The 24039-nt window shown below is 49.9% G+C and overlaps 1 protein-coding gene across 7 annotated transcripts in view; it reads left to right on the top strand.

Annotated features, from left to right (window-relative positions):
• Positions 1-1834: 1834 nt before the first annotated feature.
• The window catches only part of Crocc (ciliary rootlet coiled-coil, rootletin), a 55255-nt gene continuing 33050 nt past the window's right edge, over positions 1835-24039 (top strand). For 2 of the 7 annotated variants that reach the window (XM_035439439.1, XM_035439440.1), the window contains exons 1-7: positions 1835-2778; positions 13052-13206; positions 20374-20559; positions 20648-20731; positions 20803-20864; positions 20946-21111; positions 21475-21581. In XM_035439439.1, coding sequence (XP_035295330.1) covers positions 13072-13206; positions 20374-20559; positions 20648-20731; positions 20803-20864; positions 20946-21111; positions 21475-21581 — 740 coding nt within the window. In that variant the 5' untranslated portion in view covers positions 1835-2778; positions 13052-13071. Of the gene's footprint in view, positions 2779-10941; positions 11098-13051; positions 13207-20373; positions 20560-20647; positions 20732-20802; positions 20865-20945; positions 21112-21474; positions 21582-24039 lie in introns of those variants that run through there. The other 5 variants (XM_027399898.2, XM_035439442.1, XM_035439438.1 and 2 more) reach the window with 4 other exon arrangements.

The raw sequence follows: 24039 nt of genomic DNA on the forward strand, positions 1-24039 counted from the left end.
AGTGCTCTTAACTACTGAGCCATCTCTCCAGCCCCACTGATTTTTAAAAAAGTATTCTGGGCTTTGGATCTAGGATGTCCCTTTGTTGGTAGTGTGGCCACTGCACTTTTTTCATGTGTCAGGTGTTTTCCTCAATTGCGCTCCACTTTATTTAATATTTTGGCTTTGTTTTGCATGAGAACATTCTGCCTTCATGTATGCCTGAGCACCACCACGTGTGTGTCTGATATCACCTGAGGCCAGCAGAGGCTTCTTACTCAAGGCCTCATTTGATGAGCCTGCCAACACTTTACAGCCTTACAGAGGATCAAGAAAGCTGGCCCTGTACTGACCTGTGGAAGTGGTACACTGTTTGCAACTGGAATGGGGCTATCGCTTGACAGGAGTTGAGGTCTGGGGTTCTAACTGCTGCACTACAAAGAGGCAAGCATAAGAGATGTGTGGGGTTCAGCTGGAAGAGGGCCTACCTAGCGTTCTACCGTGCATAAAACTCTGGGTTTGATTCTCAGCACTTAAAACTACCATGATGGTACAGTCCGTAATCCATGCATCTGGGAGGTAGAGACAGGAATTCAATGGTAGGTACCATCAGAAATTCAAGGCATTTTCAGCTACGTAAGTAGTTGGAAATTAGCTTAGGCTACATGGGGCACTGTTAATAAGCAGCAACAGCAGTAGGTGCGATGCACACTTGTAATCCCAGAACTTGGGAGGCAGAGACAGGAGGACTACTCAAGTTTGAGGCCATCCAGAGTTACATAGGGATTCCAGACCAGCCTGGAATAGACCTTGTCTCAAAACAGCAGAAAGCCAGCCTTGCTGCTTCCATCTTTCTGAGAGGTCTAGATAGGCCTCAAGGGCCAGAATCCTTGCTGCGTGCCACTTCTGGTGGCTCCAGGTGTCCCTTGGTTTGTACAGTACAATGCTTGTCTCTGCTGCTTTTTGCTTGGCATTCAGTCCATGTCTCTGTGTCCCCTCTCCTTGTTGGTATACCCATCATTGGATTTAGTGACCCTTATGATTCTGGGATGTCATCTTAGAAATCCATAACTAATTACAGCTCCGGGGTTTCTAAACTGTTTTTCTGAACAAGTTCAAACATAAAGTACTGGGGGTTAGGACTTGAACATAAATTTTGAGGGGGGCTGTTCAGTACTCTAATAACTAGTGTCCTTAGAAGTTACATAAACATGCAATTAGCGCTCATTCACTTAGAGGCGGATATTATAAATGCTTGGCCGATAGCTCAGGCTTGCTACTAACTACCTCTTACAACTTAACCCATTTCTGTTAACCTATGTGCTGCCCCGAGGTTCATGGCTTTTACCTCTATCCCATTTTATGTGTCTGACTTGTTATCTGGCTGGCTGGCAATTCTCTGACCCCGCCTTTCTTCCTCCCTCTCAAATTGGCTTTCCTGCCTAGCTTTATCCTGTTCAGCTATTGGCCAGTCAGCCTATTTATTAAATCAATCATAGTGACAAATCTTCAGTGTACAAAGGATTATTCCATAGCACTGGACTACATAATTCCAGGCTAGCCTGGACTGCAATGTGAGACCATGTCTCAAAAAAAAAAAAAAAAAAAAAAAAAAATCTAAGAGTGAGTTCCAGGACAGGCCCAAAGCATAGAGAAACCCCATCTCGAAAAATCAAAAAGATATCTTTTAATTTCAATTTTGAAGCCAGTTGTCTTTTTTTTGTTTTTATTTATTTATTTATTTATTTAGAGACAGGGACTCTCAGTGTAGCTCTAACTGTCCTGGAACTTACTCTGTAGACCAGGCTGGCCTCAAATTCAGAGATCCACCTGTTTCTGCTTCCTGAGTGCTGGGATTAAAGGTGTGTGCCACCACCACCCAGCTAGTTAAGGTTTTATTGTTGTGGAGAGAAACCGTGGCCATGGCAACGCTTATAAAGGAAAACATTTAATTGGGGCTGGCTTACAGTTTCAGAGGTTTAGTCCATTTACATCATGGCAGGAAGCATGGTGACATATAGGCAGGCATGGTTCTTGAGAAGAAGCTGAGAGTTCTACATCTTCATCCTCAGGCAGCAGGAAACTGTGTGTCACAGGAAGGCAGTCTCTCCCATGGGTCACATCATTAAATCCTCGGCACTGCTTCTGTGGCCCTGGGGGCCAGCAGAAATGCCACCCCTCCAACTCACAGCCTGGCAATCTTTGGCCAGAACGCGGAGGTTTCGCGCTTATGCAGCCCGGACAGACACTTCCACCCGAGTGCACGGCGGTCCAGAGCAACAGAGGTGATCTCCAGGCAGAAGCTGGAGCAGAAGGACCTTATCCCGACAGTGCAGGCCTTTAGCGGAGAGCCTTTCTTCGCTGAGCCACGCCTCGTGGCCGCGTCCTGCGGCTGAGCGCCTTCTTCCACCCCGCCGGCGCTTTGCGGCGCCTCGGACACGCCCCTTGGCCACGCCACGCCCCTTCGGAGGGGCGCCTTGCCCCACCGTAGGGCGCATGCTCTGTCTTAGTCTCGCCCACCCCCCCCATCCCCCGCTCAGCCTGGACCGCCTTTCTCCACCAGGAGGCGCTCGCTCCGCCTCGGACCCGCTCTCGCCCGTTGGAGTCACCCCCTAGGCCATTTCCTAAGATCCCGCCTTTTCCTCCCCACTCTGCGCCGCGGAGGCCTTTCTCTTTGGTCAGGCTCTCCCGCCGTGATAGCCCCGCCCCCTACGTCGCCACGCCTTCTCTACGCCCCCAAAGCGCTGGCCCCGCCCTTCAGCGGTGTCCGCTCGGCCTCGGCGGCGGCGGCGCGCGAAGGTAGGATCTCGCGCCGCGCGTGCGCGGGGCGGAGACGGGGCGGGCGCGCCGGGCTAAGGAGGCGGGCTGGAGTTGTGTGGGTGTCCTGGGGTCTCCGAGCACCCCGGGCGACCCCCGCCGGACTGGGCTGGGCCAGGTCTGTGCGGGAAGGGAACCGGAGTCTTCCCGCCTGGGCCCCGCGGCCTGCGGCTCAGCAGCCTCTCACGGGTGCTGCTCTCGCTCCACTGGGCTCAGCCGTCGAGGGCTGCGGCCACCTAAAGCCGCACACGTCGCTGCTCGCGGCCCCCCGAGTGCAAAGCCCGGCCCCACATTCCTCAGTGGGAGCTCTTTCTCCTCTTCCCTTCAGCCGATCTCGGGGGAAAGGGTCTCCATAGTGCACACGAGCAAACCGGCGCGGTCACTGCGGTCTAGCATGGCGAGCCCGCAGAAGCTAGTGCGTCGAGATTTGGGCTCCCACCCAGGGGCTCCCAGGATGGGTCCAGCCAGTGGCTCTCTGGAGCTGGCATTTGGAGAGACCTCTCAGGCTTTTTGCAAACTCAAGACTGAAGGAATGTCTGTTCCCCCAACCCCACATCTGCCCAGCCTCCTGGGGACCGGACTTGTCTGGAGAGTGAGGATAGGGTGGAGCCTTGGAAGTAACCGCCATTTACTTCAGATTTCCTGTTTTCCTGTTGAGCTCACAAATAACTCCAAGAGTAGCAGAGGCTACGGTTCCCAAACACATGTTCTCTTCATTTGCAGCCCCCCGCCCCCCCTTTCAGGGGCAAGTCCTGCGGATTGATGGGTTGTTGGAGGGTAGGACTCCAGGACCCCTGGTGCTGACATGGGTTTATTGTTGTCTTGTGATTCCTGGCTGTGTGGCATGGCTGAGATTTATGCAACCCTCAGCCAAAGTTAAGAGGACTGTTCGCACGCACGCACAAATATTTAGTTTACTGTTCAGGTTAAGTATCCCAAAAGTCCTTCATTTAAAATAATTTTTCAAGTCTGCTAGTGGTGTCACACGCCTTTAATCCCAACACTTGGGAGGCAGAGGCAGGTGGATCTCTGAGTTGAACACCAGCGTGGTCTACAGTGCAAGTTCCAGGACAGCCAGGGCTACACAGGGAAACTCTGTCTCAAAAATCCAAAAAACAAAACAAACAAACTAAAACCCAGGTTTTTTTGTTTTGTTTTGTTTTTTGATATTTACATATAAATAAGATTTGAGGGGACAGGACCCAAATCAAAACAAAATGCACTAGTACTTCCAATTTCAATTATCCACATAGCTTGCAGTAAGTAGCTTTATACATCTTTGGTGTACAGTGGTTAGTCACAGGAAGTTAGGCATGGGCCACTTGTGGCACTGACTGAGAAGTTTTAGATTTTCACATTAGAGATGCTCAGCCTGTTAGTGTTCATTCATTCACTCATTCATTCAACGTCTGTTTGTAGAGCTTTGGGCCCTATGTAAGCAGTGAATCACTACCAGTGAGGATCACTTTAGCTGGGGGGTCCAAGCTCTCTCAGAAAGTGATGCTCTTGAGCCAAGCAAGATCTCATTTCCTGGCAGCACACACTTCATCTAGTATAAAGGAGGAGGAGGAGGCTCTCAGGCAGAGAGGATGGCCTGAGGTAGGAGCATGGCTGGTGCGTGTGAAGAATCAAGGTCAGTGTGACTGAGTAGTAGGGAAAGAGATGGAATTGAGGTGGGCCAGGGCCAGTCTCAGTAGGCCTTTAAGGCTAGCACAAGAATGCAAACTTTGTTTTAGTAGTAACAATAGCCCCTGGGGAGCTTTGAGCAGAGAAGAACAGGACGTCACTGTTAGACCCCCGAAAACTCAAGTATCCGGGGTCTCAGGCCAGGTTCGCGGTCACCCCAATCACCAGGCGGATTCGAGAGCTTGCTGCAAACTGCACGAGGCTTTATTGTAATTTAACGAACTAACCCCATGTTAGCTCGGGTCTTTCACCCACCCGCCATGGCAGACGGCTAGAAAAAGACGGCTCCTAAGGTCTCCCCAAAGATCTTATAGGGCAGCGTAAGGGGAGTGTCTAGGGGTACGCACAGGCTCAGGATTGGTGTGCTTCCAGGCTTGGAGGGCTTGCCCTGTGTTGATTGGTCAACTGGTTGTTATGGCTCATAGGCCCTCCCAGGGTGGTTGCTATGCTCTCTACGTCATTGCTGTGCGCTTGTCCGTAAAGCACACCCAGAGCCATAAAGCATAGCGCCACCAGCTAACTTCTGATTGGTTCCTTGTCACGAGACAGGCATCTGACTTTCTGGTTTTTAGGACAAGGTCATAAAGGCACATGTTTAACCATTATGGCTGCCAAAAGGGAAGCCGGTTCCTTCAGTCACCATATTCAGTGGAGTGGAGTTGGGAGACCAGAGAGGAGGCAGACGACCCTGGGAGCCACCATAGCAGTTCATGTGAAGCAGTGGCTTAGGTTATATATATTAGAGACCAGGATGTGCTGGGCACATAGCAAGGACTGCATAATGGCAGCTCTTGCTGAGATAGAAGGTCTGGGATGTGTTGACGTTGGTAGGCTGCTTCCTTGATATGCACAAAGCTCTGGTTTGGATCCCCAGCGTGGAATAAACTGGGTGTTACACTCCTATGATCCCAGCACTTGGAAGGGCAGAAGCTCAGGGCATCCAGGCTACACAGTGAATTGAAAGCCATCCTTGTTCTATGTTTTGAAACACCCCCCCCCCCAAAAAAAAATGTGGCCAGGCAGTGGTGGCGCACGCCTTTAATCCCAGCTCTTGGGAGGCAGAGGCAGGTGGATCTCTGTGAGTTCCAGGCCAGCCTGGTCTACAGATCGAGTTCCAGGACAGCTTCCAAAGCCACAAAGAAACCCTGTCTCAAAACAAACAAACAAACAAACAAAAATCCATCCTGGGATACTTAACACCCTGTCTTGAAAAGCCAAATTAAAACAAAACAACTTTGAGACCAGGTCAGCCTGTTCTCAGCTGTGGCTTCAACACCTAGCTGCTGAGTCTGAGCAAATTATTTCCCTTCACTGAGTTGTAGGTCATCATCTGTGACGTGGGGGGAGCAGTACCTCCTGATGGGGCATTTGGGGCACAGTGCCTGGATCATGGTTGGGTTGGTGCAACATTTCTGTTACAATTTCTAGTCAGTGGCCAGAGAAAATGAGGGGGGTGAGTGGTAGGAAAAGCTGGTATGTTTGTTAGGGATTGTGGAGGAGCTTTTTGGCAAGGTGTGGCAAGTAGCAGGTTTGGAGCTCCAGCAAGAATGGGTAAGGGAGCGAGTACAAAGGATCTGCTTATCCTCCAGACAGTGAGACACAGTGACTAGAGTGGGCACCTGGGAGAACCAGTGACTACGAAGAAGGATGGGATGAATAGTACAACAGCCGCAAGAATAGGCAACACCCGTCCCTGTTTAACTGCAGAGTAATTAAGGTTACACCAGCTCACGGAGTCATTTGACCCTCACACCTCAGAGGCTAACACAAGAGCTTTACCAAACCATGTCCTGCTTGGTGTTTGGCAGGTGGCTTTCTATGGAGTGAGCCAAGGACCCAAAGCCATCCGTTGTAGTTCTGGCATCCTCTGGGACCCGCAGTTATTTCCTTCTGGTTGGCAGACAGGGAAGGAAAGAAGCAGTTCCTGGGGGAAGATTTTATGGGTCACTCCAACGTGACGCATGCTCTCTGTCTTAATTCTATTGGGTAGCACTAGACCATGTGGCCATATCTGTCCACAATTCTATCATATGTGTCTAGGTGCACAGCTTATTTCACCCTCCTGGTCGAAGCAGACACCATTAGCACCCCATTCTACTGAAAAGAAAACAGACTCAGGGTGAAGAGGGGTGATGTCACTGGTACAAGGTGACCAAGCCGATGGGGAGGCCTGGCTAAGATTAGAGTTAAGGTAGTCACTTGTTGTCAGAGTTCACTTTTTTTTTTCTTTTGAGATAGGGTTTCTCTGAAACAGCCTGGCTGTCCTGGAACTCACTTTGTAGACCAGGCTGGCCTCAGACTCACAGAGGTCTGTCTGCCTCTGCCTCCCGAGTGCTGGGATTAAAGGCGTGTGCCACCACTGCCAGCCAGGCCAGATTTGTTGCTATAAATCACAAGACTGGATAGGTCTCTTCCCCTCCTTTAAGATTATTTATTTTTATTTTGCTTGTATAAGAGTTTACCTACATGTACGTATGTGTACTGTGTGTGTACCTGGTGCCCATGGAGGTCAGAAGAGGCCAGAAGAGAGTGCCAGAGTTACAGACAGAGCTACCCTGGTCCTGGAAACAGAGCCCGGGTGCTCTGCAAGAGCAGCAAGTGCTCTTAACCACTGAGCCACATCCCCAGTCCTAAGACTAGGTGATTTATAAATGAGAAAGGTCATTCATTCATTATAATGAAAGATAGGAGTTCCATGAATGGCCATATCTGGCAAAGACCTCAACCTACAACAACTTTTTATTAAAAACAATTCACATGTATGCGTGTCTCTGCAGTGCATATATGTGTGCATGTGTTTTCATATATGTGTGGGTGCACCAGAGGTTGATGTCAGATGTCTTCCTCAGTCACTTTTCACGTAATATATTAAGGCAGGGTCTCCTGCTGAAGCAGAGCCCAGGGATTTGGCTGGTCTAGGTGGGCAGACAAACCTGCTGTCTTAGTCAGGGTTACTGTTGCTGTGATGAAACACCATGACCAAAGCAACCTGGGGAGGAAAGTATTTATTTGGCTTACACTTCCACACCACAGTCCATCACTGAAAGAAACTGGAAAAGGAACTCAAGCAGGGGAGGAACCTGGAGGCAGGGGCTGTTGCAGAGGCCATGGAGGGTGCTGTTTACTGGCTTGCTCACATGGCTTGCTCAGCCTGCTTTCTTATAGAACCCAGGACCACCAGCCCAGGAATGGGCCCACCCTCTCAATGGTCTGGGCCCTCCCACATCCGTCACTAATTAGGAAAATACCGTATATATCTTATGGAGGCATCTTCTCAATCGAGGTTCTCTTCTTTCAGATAACTGTAGCTGTGTCAACTCCACACGAAATGAGTCAGCACACCCACCCTGCGTTCACATAGGTGCCAGGGATTGGGATGCCGTGCTTTTGTGGGAAGTGCTTTGCCTGCGGAAGCACCTCCCTTTAGACTGATTTATTTAGTGTCTGTGAGTGTTTTGTTTGCATGCATGCATGTCTGCATAACATATGCATGCCTGGTGCCTTCAGAAGCCAGAAGAAGGCATCAGCTCCCTCTGGAACTAGAGTTAGGTTGGTTCTGGGAATTGAACACAGGTCCTCTGGAATAGCAGTCAGTGTTCTTTTTTCCAGACGGGTTTCTCTGTGTAGCTTTGGAGTCTATCCTGGCACTTGCTCTGTAGTCCAAGCTGGCCTTGAACTCATAGAGATCCACCTGCCTCTGCTTCTCCAGTGCTGGGATTAAAGGCGTGTGCCACCAACGCCCGGCTGCAGACATTGTTCTTAACTGCTGCATCATCTCTCTTAATGTAGCCCAGATTAGCCTCAAACAAGATTCTCCTGCCTTTACTTCCAAAGTGCTAATATTACAGACCTGAAACACCATGCCTGGCCTCAACCCACATTTGTGATGTAAGTAAACTACATTGTTGAGAAAGGCATTAATCCCTCTGACCTAATCCCTTCTTAAAGGTCCCTTCACACCTCAACTCTTCCACTGGGGACCAGATTTCACCATGAGTTTGGGAAGGGACAAACCACATTAGAACCCCAGCAGGTGATGCCATAACAATTAGAGTCCTATGACGAATTTGGTGGGCCTCTTCCTCCTTCCTCCCTCTCTCCCTTCCTCCCTCCTTTCCTCCCTCCCTCCTTTCCTCCCTCCCTCCTTCTCTCCTTCCCTCATCTACCTACCTGAAACTTGGAAAGAAGCTGCAGATGTCAGGGCAGTGCACACCCACAGAGTTTATCAATGCTGTCTCAGGATCCATGGGGGAGAATATTTGGTAGAGCCATGGGTTGGTTTTACTCAGTGTCCAGAGTCCTGCCCCTTCCACTCAATCTCTTAGGATACTGTGGGAGACACAGAATAATTCTCTTCCATTCTCCAGGCTCATCTGTGATCTCATCCATGCTGAGCTGGGCACCTAGGGGCTGAACATCCTGGCCCTGGGTGATTCAGGCTCTCCTTGGCCGGGTCATGGGTGCTGCAGCCTGGAGGAGTGCTGTGGTGGGTCTTTGGAAGCAGGGCAGTGCTGAGTGGCAGCTCTCTGCTCATAGGTTAGTTTTGCTGAAATCTGAATGTCAGCCGTAGCAGCTTGGTGTCCCTTAGCTTCTTGATCTGGTGTCCCTTCTTTCTTGCATTTTCATTTGCAGGACGGATTCTTTAGTTAGGAAGGAGAGATCCAGTCTGGATTGATGTGCATTTATGCAGCACCCGCTGTGTCCCTGGGTCTGACCTGGATACAGCCACAGGTCTTGAAGAACAAGAGGCCTGGCCTTGCCCTTCAGGCATTTTGGGGAGGCTGCTTGGTCTAAGTGGGATGAGCTTCAGACTTACACTTCTGCACAGCGTGTCACCTTGAATAGGTGAGACCCCGCCCCCACCCCTCTGAGCCTTGTTTTGCTCATCTGGAAATGGGCTGATAGGAGGATTTGATGAGCTCAAGTGGACCTGCCCTAGAACAGAGGGACCTGGAGAACAGAAGCCAGCAGGTGGCTGTGAGCCCTCCCACTTTGCCTTGTGTGTTCTGAAGTCCTCCGTGCTTTCAGCACATTTTAATCCCCACAGTTACCCTCTTCCTGCTTACAGAGGAGGAAACAGCTGAGAAGAGGGGATTTACCCAGGGTCATACTGCTAACACATGGCAACGCTAGGCTCTAACCATTGTACAACACAGCCTCCTTGCTGCAGGGAGGGAAACAGCTCTCAGCCCCGGGACTTTGCATGTCGAGTTTTCCAATGAGTGAAAACATTGTTTACCTAGTGAACTGGTACCCTGCTGTGTGCTGCTGATGGGCAGAGTTTTTTTGTTTTTTTTGTTTTTTTTTTTTTTGCTCCAGACAGCTCAAGAGGCAAGCACCAATCAGCTCTTAAACAGGAGGATGCTGGGACAAAGTTGGAGGTGGGGCTTGGAGGGGCTCAGTTCCTAGTGTTGTCTGAGCCCCTGTTTTCTTTGCTTCTAACCTGTAGTGCACAAACATCTGCCCAGCTGGCTGCAAATGTTTTCTGAGTAAGCCACATGAGCCCGTTCCGGGTCACAGAAGATGCTCTGTAGACTGGGGACTCTGGCCTTTCCTGCCTCCAGCAGCTGGGCTTGAAAGGCTCCAGGACCCACAGCCTGGAGAGTGTGGAGGGTATGGAGGGAACACTGACCCCTCCTTCCCAGCTTCCATTCACTTTGTCTTCCTATTCGCCTCGTTTGCTGGCTCTTCTTGCCTCTGTGCTGGCTGGGCCCCAGGGCTGCTTCTGTCCACTCCTCGTATATCTCTGCTTCCCTCTGTTCTTCCTCCTCCTCTCCCATCTGAGCCCTCCCACCCCCTGCATGGTCACGTGGGGGCAACCCGGGATTTAAACTTAATCTGCTGGGCGCTCAGCCCAGCGCCCTTGCTTTAGCGTGTTAGTGCCTTGGTACACAGCTGAGCTGATCTTGGTACTTTGGGGAGGGGGGCTGTGGGATATCCACAGGCCCCCCTCCAAGAACCTAGGGCTGGCAGAATCCCTGCAGCCCCAGCTGGCATTGGAGATTGTGATCCAGGTGGGTTCTGAGTGCTGTGTCTACCCTGTCCAGGGAGGGCAGAGCAGGGTAACCGACCTGATAGGAGCCGGGAAAGGTGGGTGAGCGGAGGGAGGTGTGGGGCTGGTATACAGGGGCAGCAACTTGCAGCTCCTGGGGCCACACTGGCCAACTGCTAAACTCCCTGATCCCAGTGCACAGTAGTGGGGGAAGGGCCCCTCATGGACTTTAGGGATTACTGGCCTCTGGCACAGAAAAATCCTCCTTACCCACGGTGGGAGCTGGACTGGAGCCCCATCATCCTATGCTGCCTCCAGTGTGGTGCCTGAAAACCTTCAGGTCCTGCCTAGAGCACAGTCAGATCTAGGAGAGACTCCTAGCAGGAGCTCTTTGCAGTTTACCCTTCCTTCAGGCATCAGCTTCATTTGAGTTCTCTAGGACTTGGGCCTCAGGACTTGCCCAAATGCTCTCCTCCCACAGACACTGGAGAGCTGTGTCCTGAGACCAGACCAAGAAAAGAGCCTGAGTGTGCAGAGTCTAGCCCAGGACTCCCAGGGTGCCAGCCTGCCAGTCTGTATCAGGCAGATCATCACCCGAAGCCTCTCTCAGCCTGAGAGCCCAGGTGCCACCTCCCTACCCTGTCCATCCAGGGTCCCTTCTTCCCGTTTTTTCTTCTCAGCCGCAATAGATGATACAGGTAGCTCTCTCTCTCTCTCTCTCTCTCTCTCTCTCTCTCTCTCTCTCTCTCTCTGTGTGTGTGTGTGTGTGTTTATTTATGTGTCTGTGTGTGTTCTCTGTGTGTCTGTGTGCCTGTATCTCTCTCCTCTCTCTCTCTCTCTCTCTCTCTCTCTCTCTCTCTCTCTCTCTCTCTCGTGTGTATGTGTGTCTGTGTGTATGTGTGCGCGTGTCTGTGTGTGTATGTGTGGTGTGGTGTGTGTGTCATATGCACACGTGTGCAGATGTGTTTCCTCTGAGCCAAGGACACCGAGGAGGACACTGGCTTCCTGCACTGTCACTCTCTACCTATTCCATTACAGCAGCGTCTCTCACTAAACCTGGAGCTAGGCTGGCAGGCACCAAGTCCTGCTGCTGAGTCTCCTGTCTCTTCCCTGTGTAGCTCTTGGATTACAGGTGCCTGAGGGGCCATAGCCAGCTTTGTGCGTGGGTGCTGGGATTTGAATGTAGATAATCTTGTGTAGCAAGTGCTCTTATGCACTGAGCCGCGTCCCCAGCCCTGCCTTTCCTGACTGAATACACATAGGGAGACAGGCACAGCTCTGTGATGGATGGATCTGCTTCACAGAGGAGGAAATGGAGACTGAGATGCAACTTGCCCAAACTTATTTTATTTATTCCCCATGTGGCACAGCTAGAGGAGAAGGCGGGGCAAACCCTCCCTGCTCACTGCTTCAGGTTTGAACAGCAAATACTGCATTTCCTACCAGGGATGTTGTAAGCTGTCTGAGGCTGAGGTTACATGGAGGCATCTCAGCTCAGACCAGGCTCCTGCAAAGGCCTGATGGCTTGTGCACAAAAGCTGATGGCTGCAGTTGCTCCTGGTATGTGGCATGCATGGCCTGGTCCTGCAGCCTGCCTGAGTGCCTGGTTAATTGGTGGTTCGGGGTGCTGGTGTGCTTTGTGTCCCTGCTACAATCTGACTCAGATTGCAGATCAGGACTGGGCGGTCTTTTTGAGTGGACCAGGGATGCTGAGTCTCCCCAGAATTGGGGAGACTTAATGAACCACCCCAAGGCCTACAGTGTGTATTTATGCCCTTCAAGGTCAAAGTAGACCAACTCGAGTGGGTTTCTCTTCTGGCCTTTCTCCTCTTCACAAGCTACTCTCTACTGTCTTAAATCCTGGTGATGAGAGAACTGGGCCGTATGGTGCTTGTCCAAAATCTCAGCACTCAGTGCGTGGAGGGAGAGGACCATGAATTCCACGCCAGCCTAGGCCACACAGGCTACCTTACCTAAAAACAAAACAAGGAAACAATCCTGCTGGTGGTGGCGCACACCTCTAATCCCAGCACTTGGAAGGCAGAGGCAGGCAGATCTCTGTGAGTTTGAGGTCAGCCTGGTCTACAGAGTGAGTTCCAAGACAGCCAGGGCTGTTTCTCAGAGAAACCCTGTCTCCACCTCCATCCCCCCCCCACACACACGGAAACAAAGCCAAGTTATGAGAAGCCCTGATTTCAAGTAAGGCTTGACCACTTTCCTGGCATGGTCTGATTACTGTTCCACCCATTTAACAGATGAGTAAAATTGAGGCCCTGGGTGGGTGGGTACAGAAAGACATTCTCTTGACTCCTAGCTAGTGCCTCCCTCCTGCATGTTCTGGGGATGTGGCTACACAGGCTGTAGTTGTTTCTATACATCTCTAGCTCTTGGCCTCTCTTGCCAGCCTTCCTGTTCCTCATCTCTCTTGTCCCCCAGGTGCTACACACACACACATGCCCAGGGTCCTCCCAGGGCCGAGGCCCATCATCTTGCCCCAGGAATGAGTAGAACTCCCATTTGGGTTGGTGCCCTTCTGCACTAGACAGAAATCAACCTCAGCTCCTTGTCCCTTGTCAGCCCCTCTCCAGGTCCCACAGATGGCTTCGCTGCTGTCACTGCAGGAAGAGAACCAGCTACTGCAGCAGGAGCTGTCCCGTGTGGAGGACCAGCTGGCCCAGAGCCGTGCTGAGCGTGATGAGCTTGCTATCAAGTACAATGCCATCAGTGAGAGGGTGGGTGCTGCTGGCCTGGGCTTGGGTGGGGTGGGGGAATGTCCTGATCAGGCCCACTGACTATGTAAGGACGGGCACCTGGTTCAGACTGCAGCTCTACCGGCAGCTCTACTGGCCTTGAGCTCATGGTGACCTTGGAGAGTTGGTGGTGGCAGAAGGTTGAGAAGACTTGGGATGGAGTGTGTGTGCAGATGGGTGAGGATAATGGTTATAACAGTAGCTACCATTGGCCAAGCATGGTGGCGCACACCTTCAATCCCAGCACTTGGGAGGCAGAGACAGGCAAATCTTTGTGAGTGTGAGGTCAGCCTGGTCTACAGAGTGAGTTCTAGGACAGCCAAGGCTACACAGAGAAACCCTGTCTCAAAAAACAACAAAACAAAACAAAAAAGGTACTTAACATTTATGGAATGCCTACTATGTGCCAGAAATATACCAAGTCCTTTATGTTTAATGTGAAAAGCAACAAAACAAAACAAAAAAGGTACTTAACATTTATGGAATGCCTACTATGTGCCAGAAATATACCAAGTCCTTTATGTTTAATGTGAAAAGCAACAAAACAAAACAAAAAAGGTACTTAACATTTATGGAATGCCTACTATGTGCCAGAAATATACCAAGTCCTTTATATTTAATGTACCAAAGTTTGTACCATTGTAATACCCATTTAACCAAGGAGAAAATAGAGGCCCAGAGAGGGAAAGCACCATGCCTGGGGTCACACAGTTAAGATAAGAAACCTGGTGTCCTGGTCCCCAGACCAGGACCATATATTGCCTTTGTTTTGGGGGTGTGCAGAGATCCTGCTGGCTCCTATAGCATCCACGGTGTGCTAGTGGGAAACCCTGCCTGTATGGAGCCCTGTGTATTGTCTTGCATGTGTTTCTGTACACCCTCTGCTTGTGGAGTGTGTCCTGGTACTGCCTGCTCAAACAAGCCTCTGACTTGTTGGGGCTTGCCAGGGAGCAGAATGGGGGCCCCATGGTGGTCCCCTATTTGAGGACATTACAGAATTCATTTCTTGGAGTCTGCAGGGGGTGCAGAGATAGGATGGCAGGAGTACTGGGTTGGTACTGTTGATGGGCCAGCATCAGCCTCCTGCTGGTTAGACCCTTCTTGACCCAGGGCACAGTGCCAGTCTCCTGGGGACTGACTCAGGTGCCAACTTCAGCAACTGAAGCTTACACTGCCCCCTGATTGACAAGGAAGGGGAGGAGAGGTAGGGGTAGCAGGTCCCTTCTCTTGTGGAACATAGCTACTGGAGGCTCTGCAGTGGGGGGCGAGGGCTGTATCCATCTAGACCTTCCCCTCATATATTGGCACAAATTGCCTGGACTTTAATTGCTCTGTGTCTGAGAGAGTACAGGTAAGACCCCATCTGGAGGCAGGGACTGGATGAAAAGGACCTTGAAGGCCTTTCCTGGAGGGGGGTTATCCACAGAGAGCATAAGAACCCAGCAATCACCTTATTACAGGCGGAGAAACTGTCCTCTCTAGACGAGTGTGCTGGGCCCAAGGTCAGTGGTGAAGCTGGACAGGAACCACACTGGTCCAGGGCTGTGGTTATATGACATATTCCCTGACATTCACTTTAACCTGTGCCTGCAGGTGACAGGTACCCTGTGGCCATGGTGGACTAGGTTAGGGGCATCTAGTGAAGTTGTTCTCATCCTTCAAACCCCACGTTCTCCTGGGATAGAAAGTGTAGCAAGGGTCAAGATTCATGCTCTATTCATTGGATGTCCTGTGAGAAACTGAGGCAGGACTCCCAGAGGCAACCCTCAAGTCATAATGTACCTCAGTACCCTCCAAGAAACAGGGGTAGGACGAGGTAGGTGGGAAAGAGGCAGTGGCCTTATCCCTTGGCTCTGGAGAACAGATTCCCTGGGTTCCCCTCAGTGTCCATGGCAACCTGCGCTTAGTGAGTTTAATGGGGCAGGAGAGCAGCAGTTGCTAAGGGAGACAGTAAACTACTTTCATCCATTCTGTGGCAGCCTCCTTCCCATTGGGATTGCAAGTCACATCAAAGGCTGTTTTGTAAAGGGCAGAGTTTATGGAGAGAGGTGAGGTATGGCCTACAGTAGCCTGGCACTGAGCATTGGGGACATGGGGACATGGGGACATGGTCCCTAGAAACTGGCCCAAACCCCTCCACACCACAGTCGCCAATAGAACTGGGATCACATGGATGTTCAAAGCACACACAATGCAGGCCACAAATAGACTCCACATAAAACACAACACATAGAAACAATCTACCCTGTGGCTACACTCAGACTCACAGACTACATGTAGCCAGATGTCACACGGTCCTGCCCTGGCACAGAACAATACACTGGTGAACAATTGCAGCACCTCTGCATACGGTAACCGACATTGACACTCATACGGTTACCGACATTCACACATATATGGTAACTGACATTCACATATATGGTAACTGACATACGGTAACCAACATGCACATATACAGTAACTGACATCCACACACACAGTAACTGACATCCATACATGGTAACTGACGTACACACATATGGTAACCGACATACACATATATGGTAACCGACATTCACATTTACAATAACTGACATCCACACACACAGTAACCAACATACACACATATGGTAACCAACATACACATAAAGTAACCGACATACACACACACCCAGTAACCAACATTCACACACACAGTAACTGACATACACATACACAGTAACCGACATACACACAGACAGTAACTGACATCCACACACACAGTAGCCAACAAATATACATACAGTAACCAACATACACACATACGGTAACCGACGTGTACACACACACACACACACACACACACACACACACACACACACAGTAACCGTGTCAGCCATCTGTCAGCCCACAAAGGCACTCACATAAGTGCAGTCACTACCATCACCTGTGACCCAAGGAACCCAGACTGTCTTCCTCAGGTCCCCAGTTTACATCATGCCCACTCCTCCCTGGAATATACAGACACACAAGCACATGTCCCGGTACATACAGATGGACATAATGCCTGCACCACCCCATAGACCATTCCAATGCACCTCACCCTGCAGCATGAAAAGGCCCTGACACTAGATGTCAGCATGCACCCAGTGCATCCAAGCCACGGAGGGTCCCGTGGGAAGACATGGCCAACCACACCCCACTCGGTGAGGCACACTCACTGATACACAATACACACATATCTCAGGGTTATGTGACAGATAGACACTGTCCACTTCTCTACTTACTTGGACTTTATGTAGCCATTTGCCACAGACTCAGAGAAAGTGCCCATTGCCGCCTCCCTTAGCAGCCTTAGCCTGTGTTCTTCACCTCACAGTACAGCCCCCACGTGGCTGCGCTGACTTCTCCTTGTTGGTGTCATCCCGATTGGCACAGTCACCTTACCCACGAGCATTTCTGAGAGTGGCTTTCAGAGCATCGACTAGGTACACCGGCTAGTGCAGGCCTGGAGGGCCACTGACCTTGCCTGGACCCCAGGTTAGTGTAGGTAAAGAAAAGCCTCCCCTCCTCTTGGCTTCCCTGTGACTTATGGCCCACACGTGTGTGTGTGTGTGTGTGTGTGTGTGTGTGTGTGTGTGTGTGTGTGTGTGTGGTGGATGGTACGAGTGGGTTGGCATCAGTCAGGTAGGCTGGGGATCATCCATTAGTTGTCCTTAGTATCATGTGTGTTGATGACACCAAGTCTGCTCATCTGCAGACCTTCCTCCCTCAAACCCTTTCCTGACAGCTAGAAGCTGAGAGACCCCAGGAAGAGTAGCTAGGACTATCAGGCACCTGAACAGGGTTGATGTCCCGCGCTATGGCCTCGCCAGCAAGAACCACACAGGACACTCAGATCCTTCTGCAGGAAAGCTTTAATGCGTCTTGAGAGGAGAGCATAAGCTTACCAGAGCGGAGACCCCGAACCAAGAATCCCGTCCCCTAATAAAGGCTGGCAGCCCCGCCTGGGACGTGTCACCCTATGATTGGCTTCAGCTCCTCAGGCCATATGAGCCACGGAATAGGCAGAGATCAAGGAAATGGAAAATTACCCAGCGCCTGTGCAATAATTTACATTTAGTGCCTGCAGGCACCATCATTGTAATGGAGAATGCAGGGATGGCTCCCTACATCTCCCCCTTTTTATATTAATTAATGATAAGGCTTTATATTTTTACAAGCAAATAGGTCACCCATATGTTGAGGGATAGAGGCAGAGGTTGTACCTTCCCAATCAAACATTAAGACTGTGTACAAGAGTCGCCATCAGGCTGTTAGCTTGACCCGAAGCGCTCTCGACCTGTCCTCTGCCGTTTTTCTGGGAAAGGGAGACTAGGGCAGGCAACCCTTATGCAGGACAACATGCCTCCCAGAGAAGCCTGCATACTGGGCAACTCTCTGTGCGATGCCTTGCTCAACATCCCTCATGGGCTGCTCAAACCAGACACTCTACCCTGTGCAATGAGCCTAGGCTCCGGGTGTGCAAGAGCTGTCTGGCCGGCGGCCTATTGCTTAAGCATTGTTAACCAAATGTCAGTGGAAGCCCCTTGTTCCAAAGCTACAAGCGCTTGAGCGATAACCATCTTGTCTCTCTTAGTTTGAGCCCTGAGCCTACAGACCAGCCAGAGAAGCAACATCAATCCGCAGCAAACGGCTGCACCAAACAATCCCATCCCCACCCCTTAAGCGATCTATGATGACAATCTCTCCATCAAGGACAGGAGTTAATCTGGATAATAATAGTGGCTCTCAACTCCCGGGGAGAGGGTGGAGTTCCGACTTTTGAAGGTCGGAAGGGGCTCTTCGGGTGAGTCTTTCTGGGATCCACAGGGGATTCTCTTCATCCTGTGGAAAAACACATATAGCTCCCCTGGATCTTATGAGAATAGGATCCGGGCCTCTCCAAAGACCAGTTAAGATATCTTTCCATTTTACCATTTCCTTTGGCCTTTTAGGTTCTGAGGTGTGACGCTTGGCCGCAGTATGGCCCCCAGCGTCAATGTTTATGAGGCTTTCCCCAGGCATTCCAGGCCTCCAAGAAGTGTTGAATAACATGTACGGCCTTTTCCCCTATCAAAGACTGGGAAAGCCATCTGTAATTTTCTCCGCTCCTCTAATGGTAAAAAGGAGTTGGTACCAAATAATGGGGGTGTTGATGGAAGTACACCCGCTGGATTAACAGGTCTCTTGAATTTACCGGGGTGTGACCGGTTATTCCCTATTTTCTCTCCCCCCTTTTTTGTTTCTTTTTTACCTAGCTGAGCTGTTTCCTCTAAAACTTTATCTCTTGAGCTTTTAGAGTCATCAGAGCTATCAAGATTTAAAGCTTTAAACTTATTTACAGAATCATCTAACAAATTACTCACTCCCTTGTCATTAGACATCCCGGGAGGTCCTTTTTCCTTATTTGTTGCTGTTTCTCTTCTTATACATATTCCCTTGTCACTAGACATCCCGGGAGGTCCTTTTTCCTTATATTTTATTGTTGGGCGTGCCCCATCTCTCACTACATTCGGTTTCTGACATGTAATTCTGGACTTCTTTAAGATTGCTACAACAGTGAGAAAGGTCAAAATGGCTCCTAGTAAAAGCACAGAAGCCTCTACACTAACCTCCCAAAATAGCAACATTCCCAAGCCAAAGTCCAGAAAAGACACACCTCTCCGAATTTACCACCCTGCAGTTCTGAATCCGCCCCGTTAGAGGGGTCTCCGCAGTGACGGCGATGTTAACAAGTTCCCGGGTTTCGGCACCAGATGTCCCGCGCAATAGTCTCGCCAGCAAGAACCACACAGGACACTCAGATCCTTCTGCAGGAAAGCTTTAATGCGTCTTGAGAGGAGAGCATAAGCTTACCAGAGCGGAGACCCCGAACCAAGAATCCCGTCCCCTAATAAAGGCTGGCAGCCCCGCCTGGGACGTGTCACCCTATGATTGGCTTCAGCTCCTCAGGCCATATGAGCCACGGAATAGGCAGAGATCAAGGAAATGGAAAATTACCCAGCGCCTGTGCAATAATTTACATTTAGTGCCTGCAGGCACCATCATTGTAATGGAGAATGCAGGGACGGCTCCCTACAGGTTGAGAGGGCTAGTGGGCATGCCTCCTCTGTGTTCCCATGGGGCCTAAGGTTGGGACATTGCATAATACCAGGAGTGAAGGGAACTGGATAGGGGAGGGTCCTGTGAGCTGAGAGAGAGGTGAGGTAAGAGGTGCTAGATGGGGTACATACAGCTCTTAGGGCCGTGTGTTTAGGGGGCTCATGCGTCACTCTGGGACCTTTGAGACTGCCTTTGCGCATTATGTGTGCTCTGTAAGCTCGGGTCTTATGCATATTGCCACCTCTGCCCCGAGTAGATTCACTATGCACTTACATTGTTAGTTCACTGGTCTCAAATATTCCTGGGTATGAGCCAAGCCACCCCACAGACAATATCCTGGGTATTCAAATCCAATGGGGAACAAAAATCCAGGCCTTCTGAGCTTGCCTTGGGGAAGGAAGAGGGCTGGGGAGACATGGCAGCAGACTTAGGCGTAGACAGGGTGGGTGGACTCTGTTCTGAAGGAGTGGCAGAGGATGCACGGATGGGTTACTTTCTCAGTGCCTCCAGGGCAACCGTTTGCAGACGTGGTGACAGGTGTACCTGCACATATGTACTTGTCTGTCTCTTCTGTGTGCCTATGCTTGCCTGTATGTGTGCCACCCCAAATACGTGCCCACATTTGCATTGTGCGCCTGTGCCTGTCATGCATATCCAAGTATGTCCCATCTGCCTGCCCATTCCTACCTCACACATATTCCCAGGCACTGTGTGCCTGCACCTGTCCTGTATGTCCAAGCGTGTCCCATCTGTGTTGCCCATTTCTGCCCTGTGTATCTAACCATGTCCCACATGTCCTGTCTGTGTGCTATGCTCTGTGTGACTATGCATTGCCCAATCTGTATGTGTCCATGCCTGCTCCATCTGTATGTTCGCTCATGTATCGTACACATGTGTACTGCATCCTGGGCCTACCTGCCTGTGACTGCTCCTTGGTGTGCTATCAGCTTGCAAGGCATTGTGGGTCTGAGCCCAGGCTGGTGTTTTCTGAAGCAGGCCTGGGCCTGCTTGAAGCACAGGACTCTGACCCAGGGCCCTTCCCTGCAGCTGGAGCAGGCTGTGCGGCTGGAGACTGGGGAGTTGGAGGCACAGGAGCCCAAGGGGCTGGTGCGCCAGAGCGTGGAGCTGCGGAGGCAGCTGCAGGAGGAGCAGGCCTCCTACCGACGCAAGCTGCAGGCCTACCAGGAGGGCCAGCAGCGGCAAGCCCAGCTAGTGCAGCGGCTGCAGGCTAAGGTCAGGGCTGCCCACACCCATCCCTGCCCTCACTGTGCTTCTCTCAGCCCTCACTCCTGGGCTTACACCACTTCCCGCACATTGGCAGATTCTGCAGTGCAAGAAACAATGCTCTGAGCTGGAGAAGCAGCTGCTGGAGAAGTCCACGGAGCTGGAGCAGCAGCGCCTGAGGGTGGGTGCCAGGGTGGGCAGACACAGGTCTCCCTCCTCCTGCCTGTCCTGACTCCTCTGTTCCTCACCTAGGACACAGAGCACAGCCAGGACCTGGATAGCGCCCTTCTGCGCCTGGAAGAGGAGCAGCAGAGGTGAGGGTGTATTACGGGCAGTGGGCAGCCCCCTGGACAAGTGAGCAAGTGCCCACTGCTCCCCCGCTCTGCCTCCCACAGAAGTGCCAGCCTGGCCCAGGTGAATGCCATGCTGAGAGAGCAGCTGGACCAGGCAAACTTGGCCAACCAGACTCTGAGCGAGGACATTCGCAAGGTGACCAATGACTGGACCCGCAGCTGCAAGGAGCTGGACCAGAAGGAGGCAGCATGGAGGCGAGAGGAAGAGGTAAGTGGGGAGCCAGTGGGATAGCGTGACAGTGGGGGACCTTGCAGAGGGTTGGTTGGATCAAGTCTGGAGAGGGATGGGGACCCTGTCCATGTGACCACAATGCCAGAGGTCAGGGTCAAGGGAGAATTGGCCTTGGTTATACAAGCCCTGGGCCAGGTTCACAGTTTCTTCTATTTCCTATGGCGCGCGGTGCTGTCATTGTGCCATGTAGAAAGTTAAGTGACCAGCCCATAGTCACGGTCACACCCTGCTAGCTGGGAGGCCAATCCAGGTCCCTTAGGTCCTTCCTTAGGCCATGCTGCTGGGGCACGGGCAGGAATGCAGCAGTGTCCCCAGCGTCAAATGTGTCTGTTTCCATAGTCCTTCAACGCCTACTTCAGCAGAGAGCACAGCCGCCTGCTCCTCCTTTGGAGGCAGGTCATGGGGCTCCGACGGCTGGTCAGCGAGGTGAAGATGGGCACAGAGAGGTGAGGCCTGGCTGCTGGGCACCATGGGCTACATCCTTCCATGGGCTGCCTCTGGGGTGTGGAGGCAGCTTGCAGGAAGAGAGGCAGTCAGCTATTCGGGGCCCAGTGTACTATGTGCTTCCTTTGATATTTAATCTAATATTCAGTGCTTCTTTGAGGCAGGAATTGTCCTATTTGCCATTTCATACCAAAGATCAAAGAGGTTGAATGACCTTCTCAGATCACACAGCAAAGAGTAGCTGTGTAGGCAGACTTTCCTTTGGGCCACCAGCTCACAAACAATGACACAGAGACTTATTATTAATTATGAAAGCTTAGTCTTTAGCTTAGGCTTGTCCCACTAGCTCTTACAACATAAATTAACCTGTTTCCATTACTCTACATTTTGCCGTGTGACTCCATTACCTCTCCTCTATACTGTTTGTCCACCTTCTTTAGCGTCTGACTAGTGTCTCTCTCACTCCTAGATTCATCCTGAGTTACTCTTTCTGCTCAGAAGTCCCCCTGTCCTCTCCTGCCTAGCTGATGGCCATTCAGTTCTTTATTGAACAGTGACACATCTTCACACAGTGTAAACAAATATTCCACAGCATTTCCCCCTTATCTCTAAATAAAAAGGAAAGGGTTTAACTCTAATACAGTAAAACTGTATAAAATAAGAATAATCATAAGATAAGCATTACATTCACAATATCCAATTCATTTACATTTGCTGAATTCAGAGAAAATACTCTATTACCTATTCTATCTTGATGAGTCCAAAGTTTTATACCTAAATCACTTTTTATCATAACTTGTATTACAAACCTAGAAATCTCTTTTTAAACCTTAAAACATTTTTTTTTAGATAAACAACTTAAGCTTTTATGTCTCTCAACCTTATACATTTTACAGCTCTCTCTTTTTTTTTTTTTTTTTTTTTTGGTTTTTTGAGACAGGGTTTCTCTGTGTAACAGTCCTGCCTGTCCTGGAACTTGATTTGTAGATCATTCTGGCCTCAGACTCACTGAGATCCCTCTGCCTCTGCCTCCCGAGTGCTGGGATTGAAGGAAGGTGTGTGCCACTACCACCCAACCACTTTACATCTCTTTTGTGAGTTTCTTTTTTTAATTTGGTAAAAGGAAAACTATATAACTATCTAATTTTCAACCCCACCAGAGACTGGAGAAGGATAAAATATTAGCTAAGTAAACAGGAAGTGCAGAGCAAACAACTTCCTAAACTATAGAAATGACAGAGACATCTGGCTGTCTGGGAAGTCACCCAATGTTGGGGTATCCATTTTTGGCCTACAGGCCTAAGGTAGGAATCTGAGAGACTTCTGTGAAGCAGGAATATTTAAGGACTGTCCTACCTTGTCTTGGCAAAGTGTGACAGTAACCTTTGTGTATGTGTGTGTCCTGCTTGTCCAATTTGGACAGCATATTGCCAGCAGTTGATTCAAGGGCAGTGTCTTGCCCAGTGGCTAACTCTGCTACATAGAAAGCCAACTCCATATAGAGGTTCTCCTTTTGAAGGAGATTGGTGCTGCCAGGAGCAGACCTGTCTCTGTCATGAAAAGCCTTATGTTATTAAAACATCTTAAATGCCATATTCTGTACATGTCTGCAGTGTTTGAAGTTGAAGATCATCTATCTTGGAAGCATGTCTAACAGGGTTACACGTTTGATGGTTGTACATGATTAACTACTAACCTGTATTTTTCTTTTCTTTTCTTTTCTTTTGTTTTAAAGATTTTATTTATCTATTATGTATACAACATTCTGCTTCCATGTATATCTGCACACCAGAAGAGGACACCAGATCTCATAACGGATGGTTGTGAGCCACCATGTGGTTGCTGGGAACTGAACTCAGGACCTCTGGAAGAGCAGTCAGTGCTCTTAACCTCTGAGCCATCTCTCCAGCCCCAACTTTACATTTTTAAATGAGCTATGTAGGTACTATACCTTAAACAATTAGAAATATATATGCAGTATGTTAAAATAAAAATTACCTTAAATTTGTATCAATATACAAAAATATCTTAAACAATAGTAGAAACATATATACAGTATGTTCTAACAAAAATAACCTTAAATTTGTATCAATACAAAAATCCATACCAATATAAAATATTTGAGATTAATAGTTGTTTTTTAGTTTAAAAATAGATTCTATAATTTACCCTTTTATCCTATCATTCCTATACCTGCCTGCCTTTTTTTCAGAAAGAGGTCTTTGAATCCAACCTCCCTTGTTTGGTTTCCTCCCTTACCATGACCAGTAACAATTTTCAACCAACCCCCTAAATGATGACAAACATTTATAACCCACAGAACAACCAAGAGCCACCCACCCCACCTCTTGTGAATGTGGACATTATGTTCTCTAAACTGCTTCCTATTGTCTGGGGTTAGATGGCATCTTTAGGGGACCCTGAAACAATTGGGATAATGATCAAGTCCTGAGAGAGCTA

This window comes from Cricetulus griseus, chromosome 2, assembly GCF_003668045.3.
Source record: "Cricetulus griseus strain 17A/GY chromosome 2, alternate assembly CriGri-PICRH-1.0, whole genome shotgun sequence".
In the NCBI taxonomy this organism is placed as follows: Eukaryota; Metazoa; Chordata; class Mammalia; order Rodentia; family Cricetidae; genus Cricetulus; species Cricetulus griseus.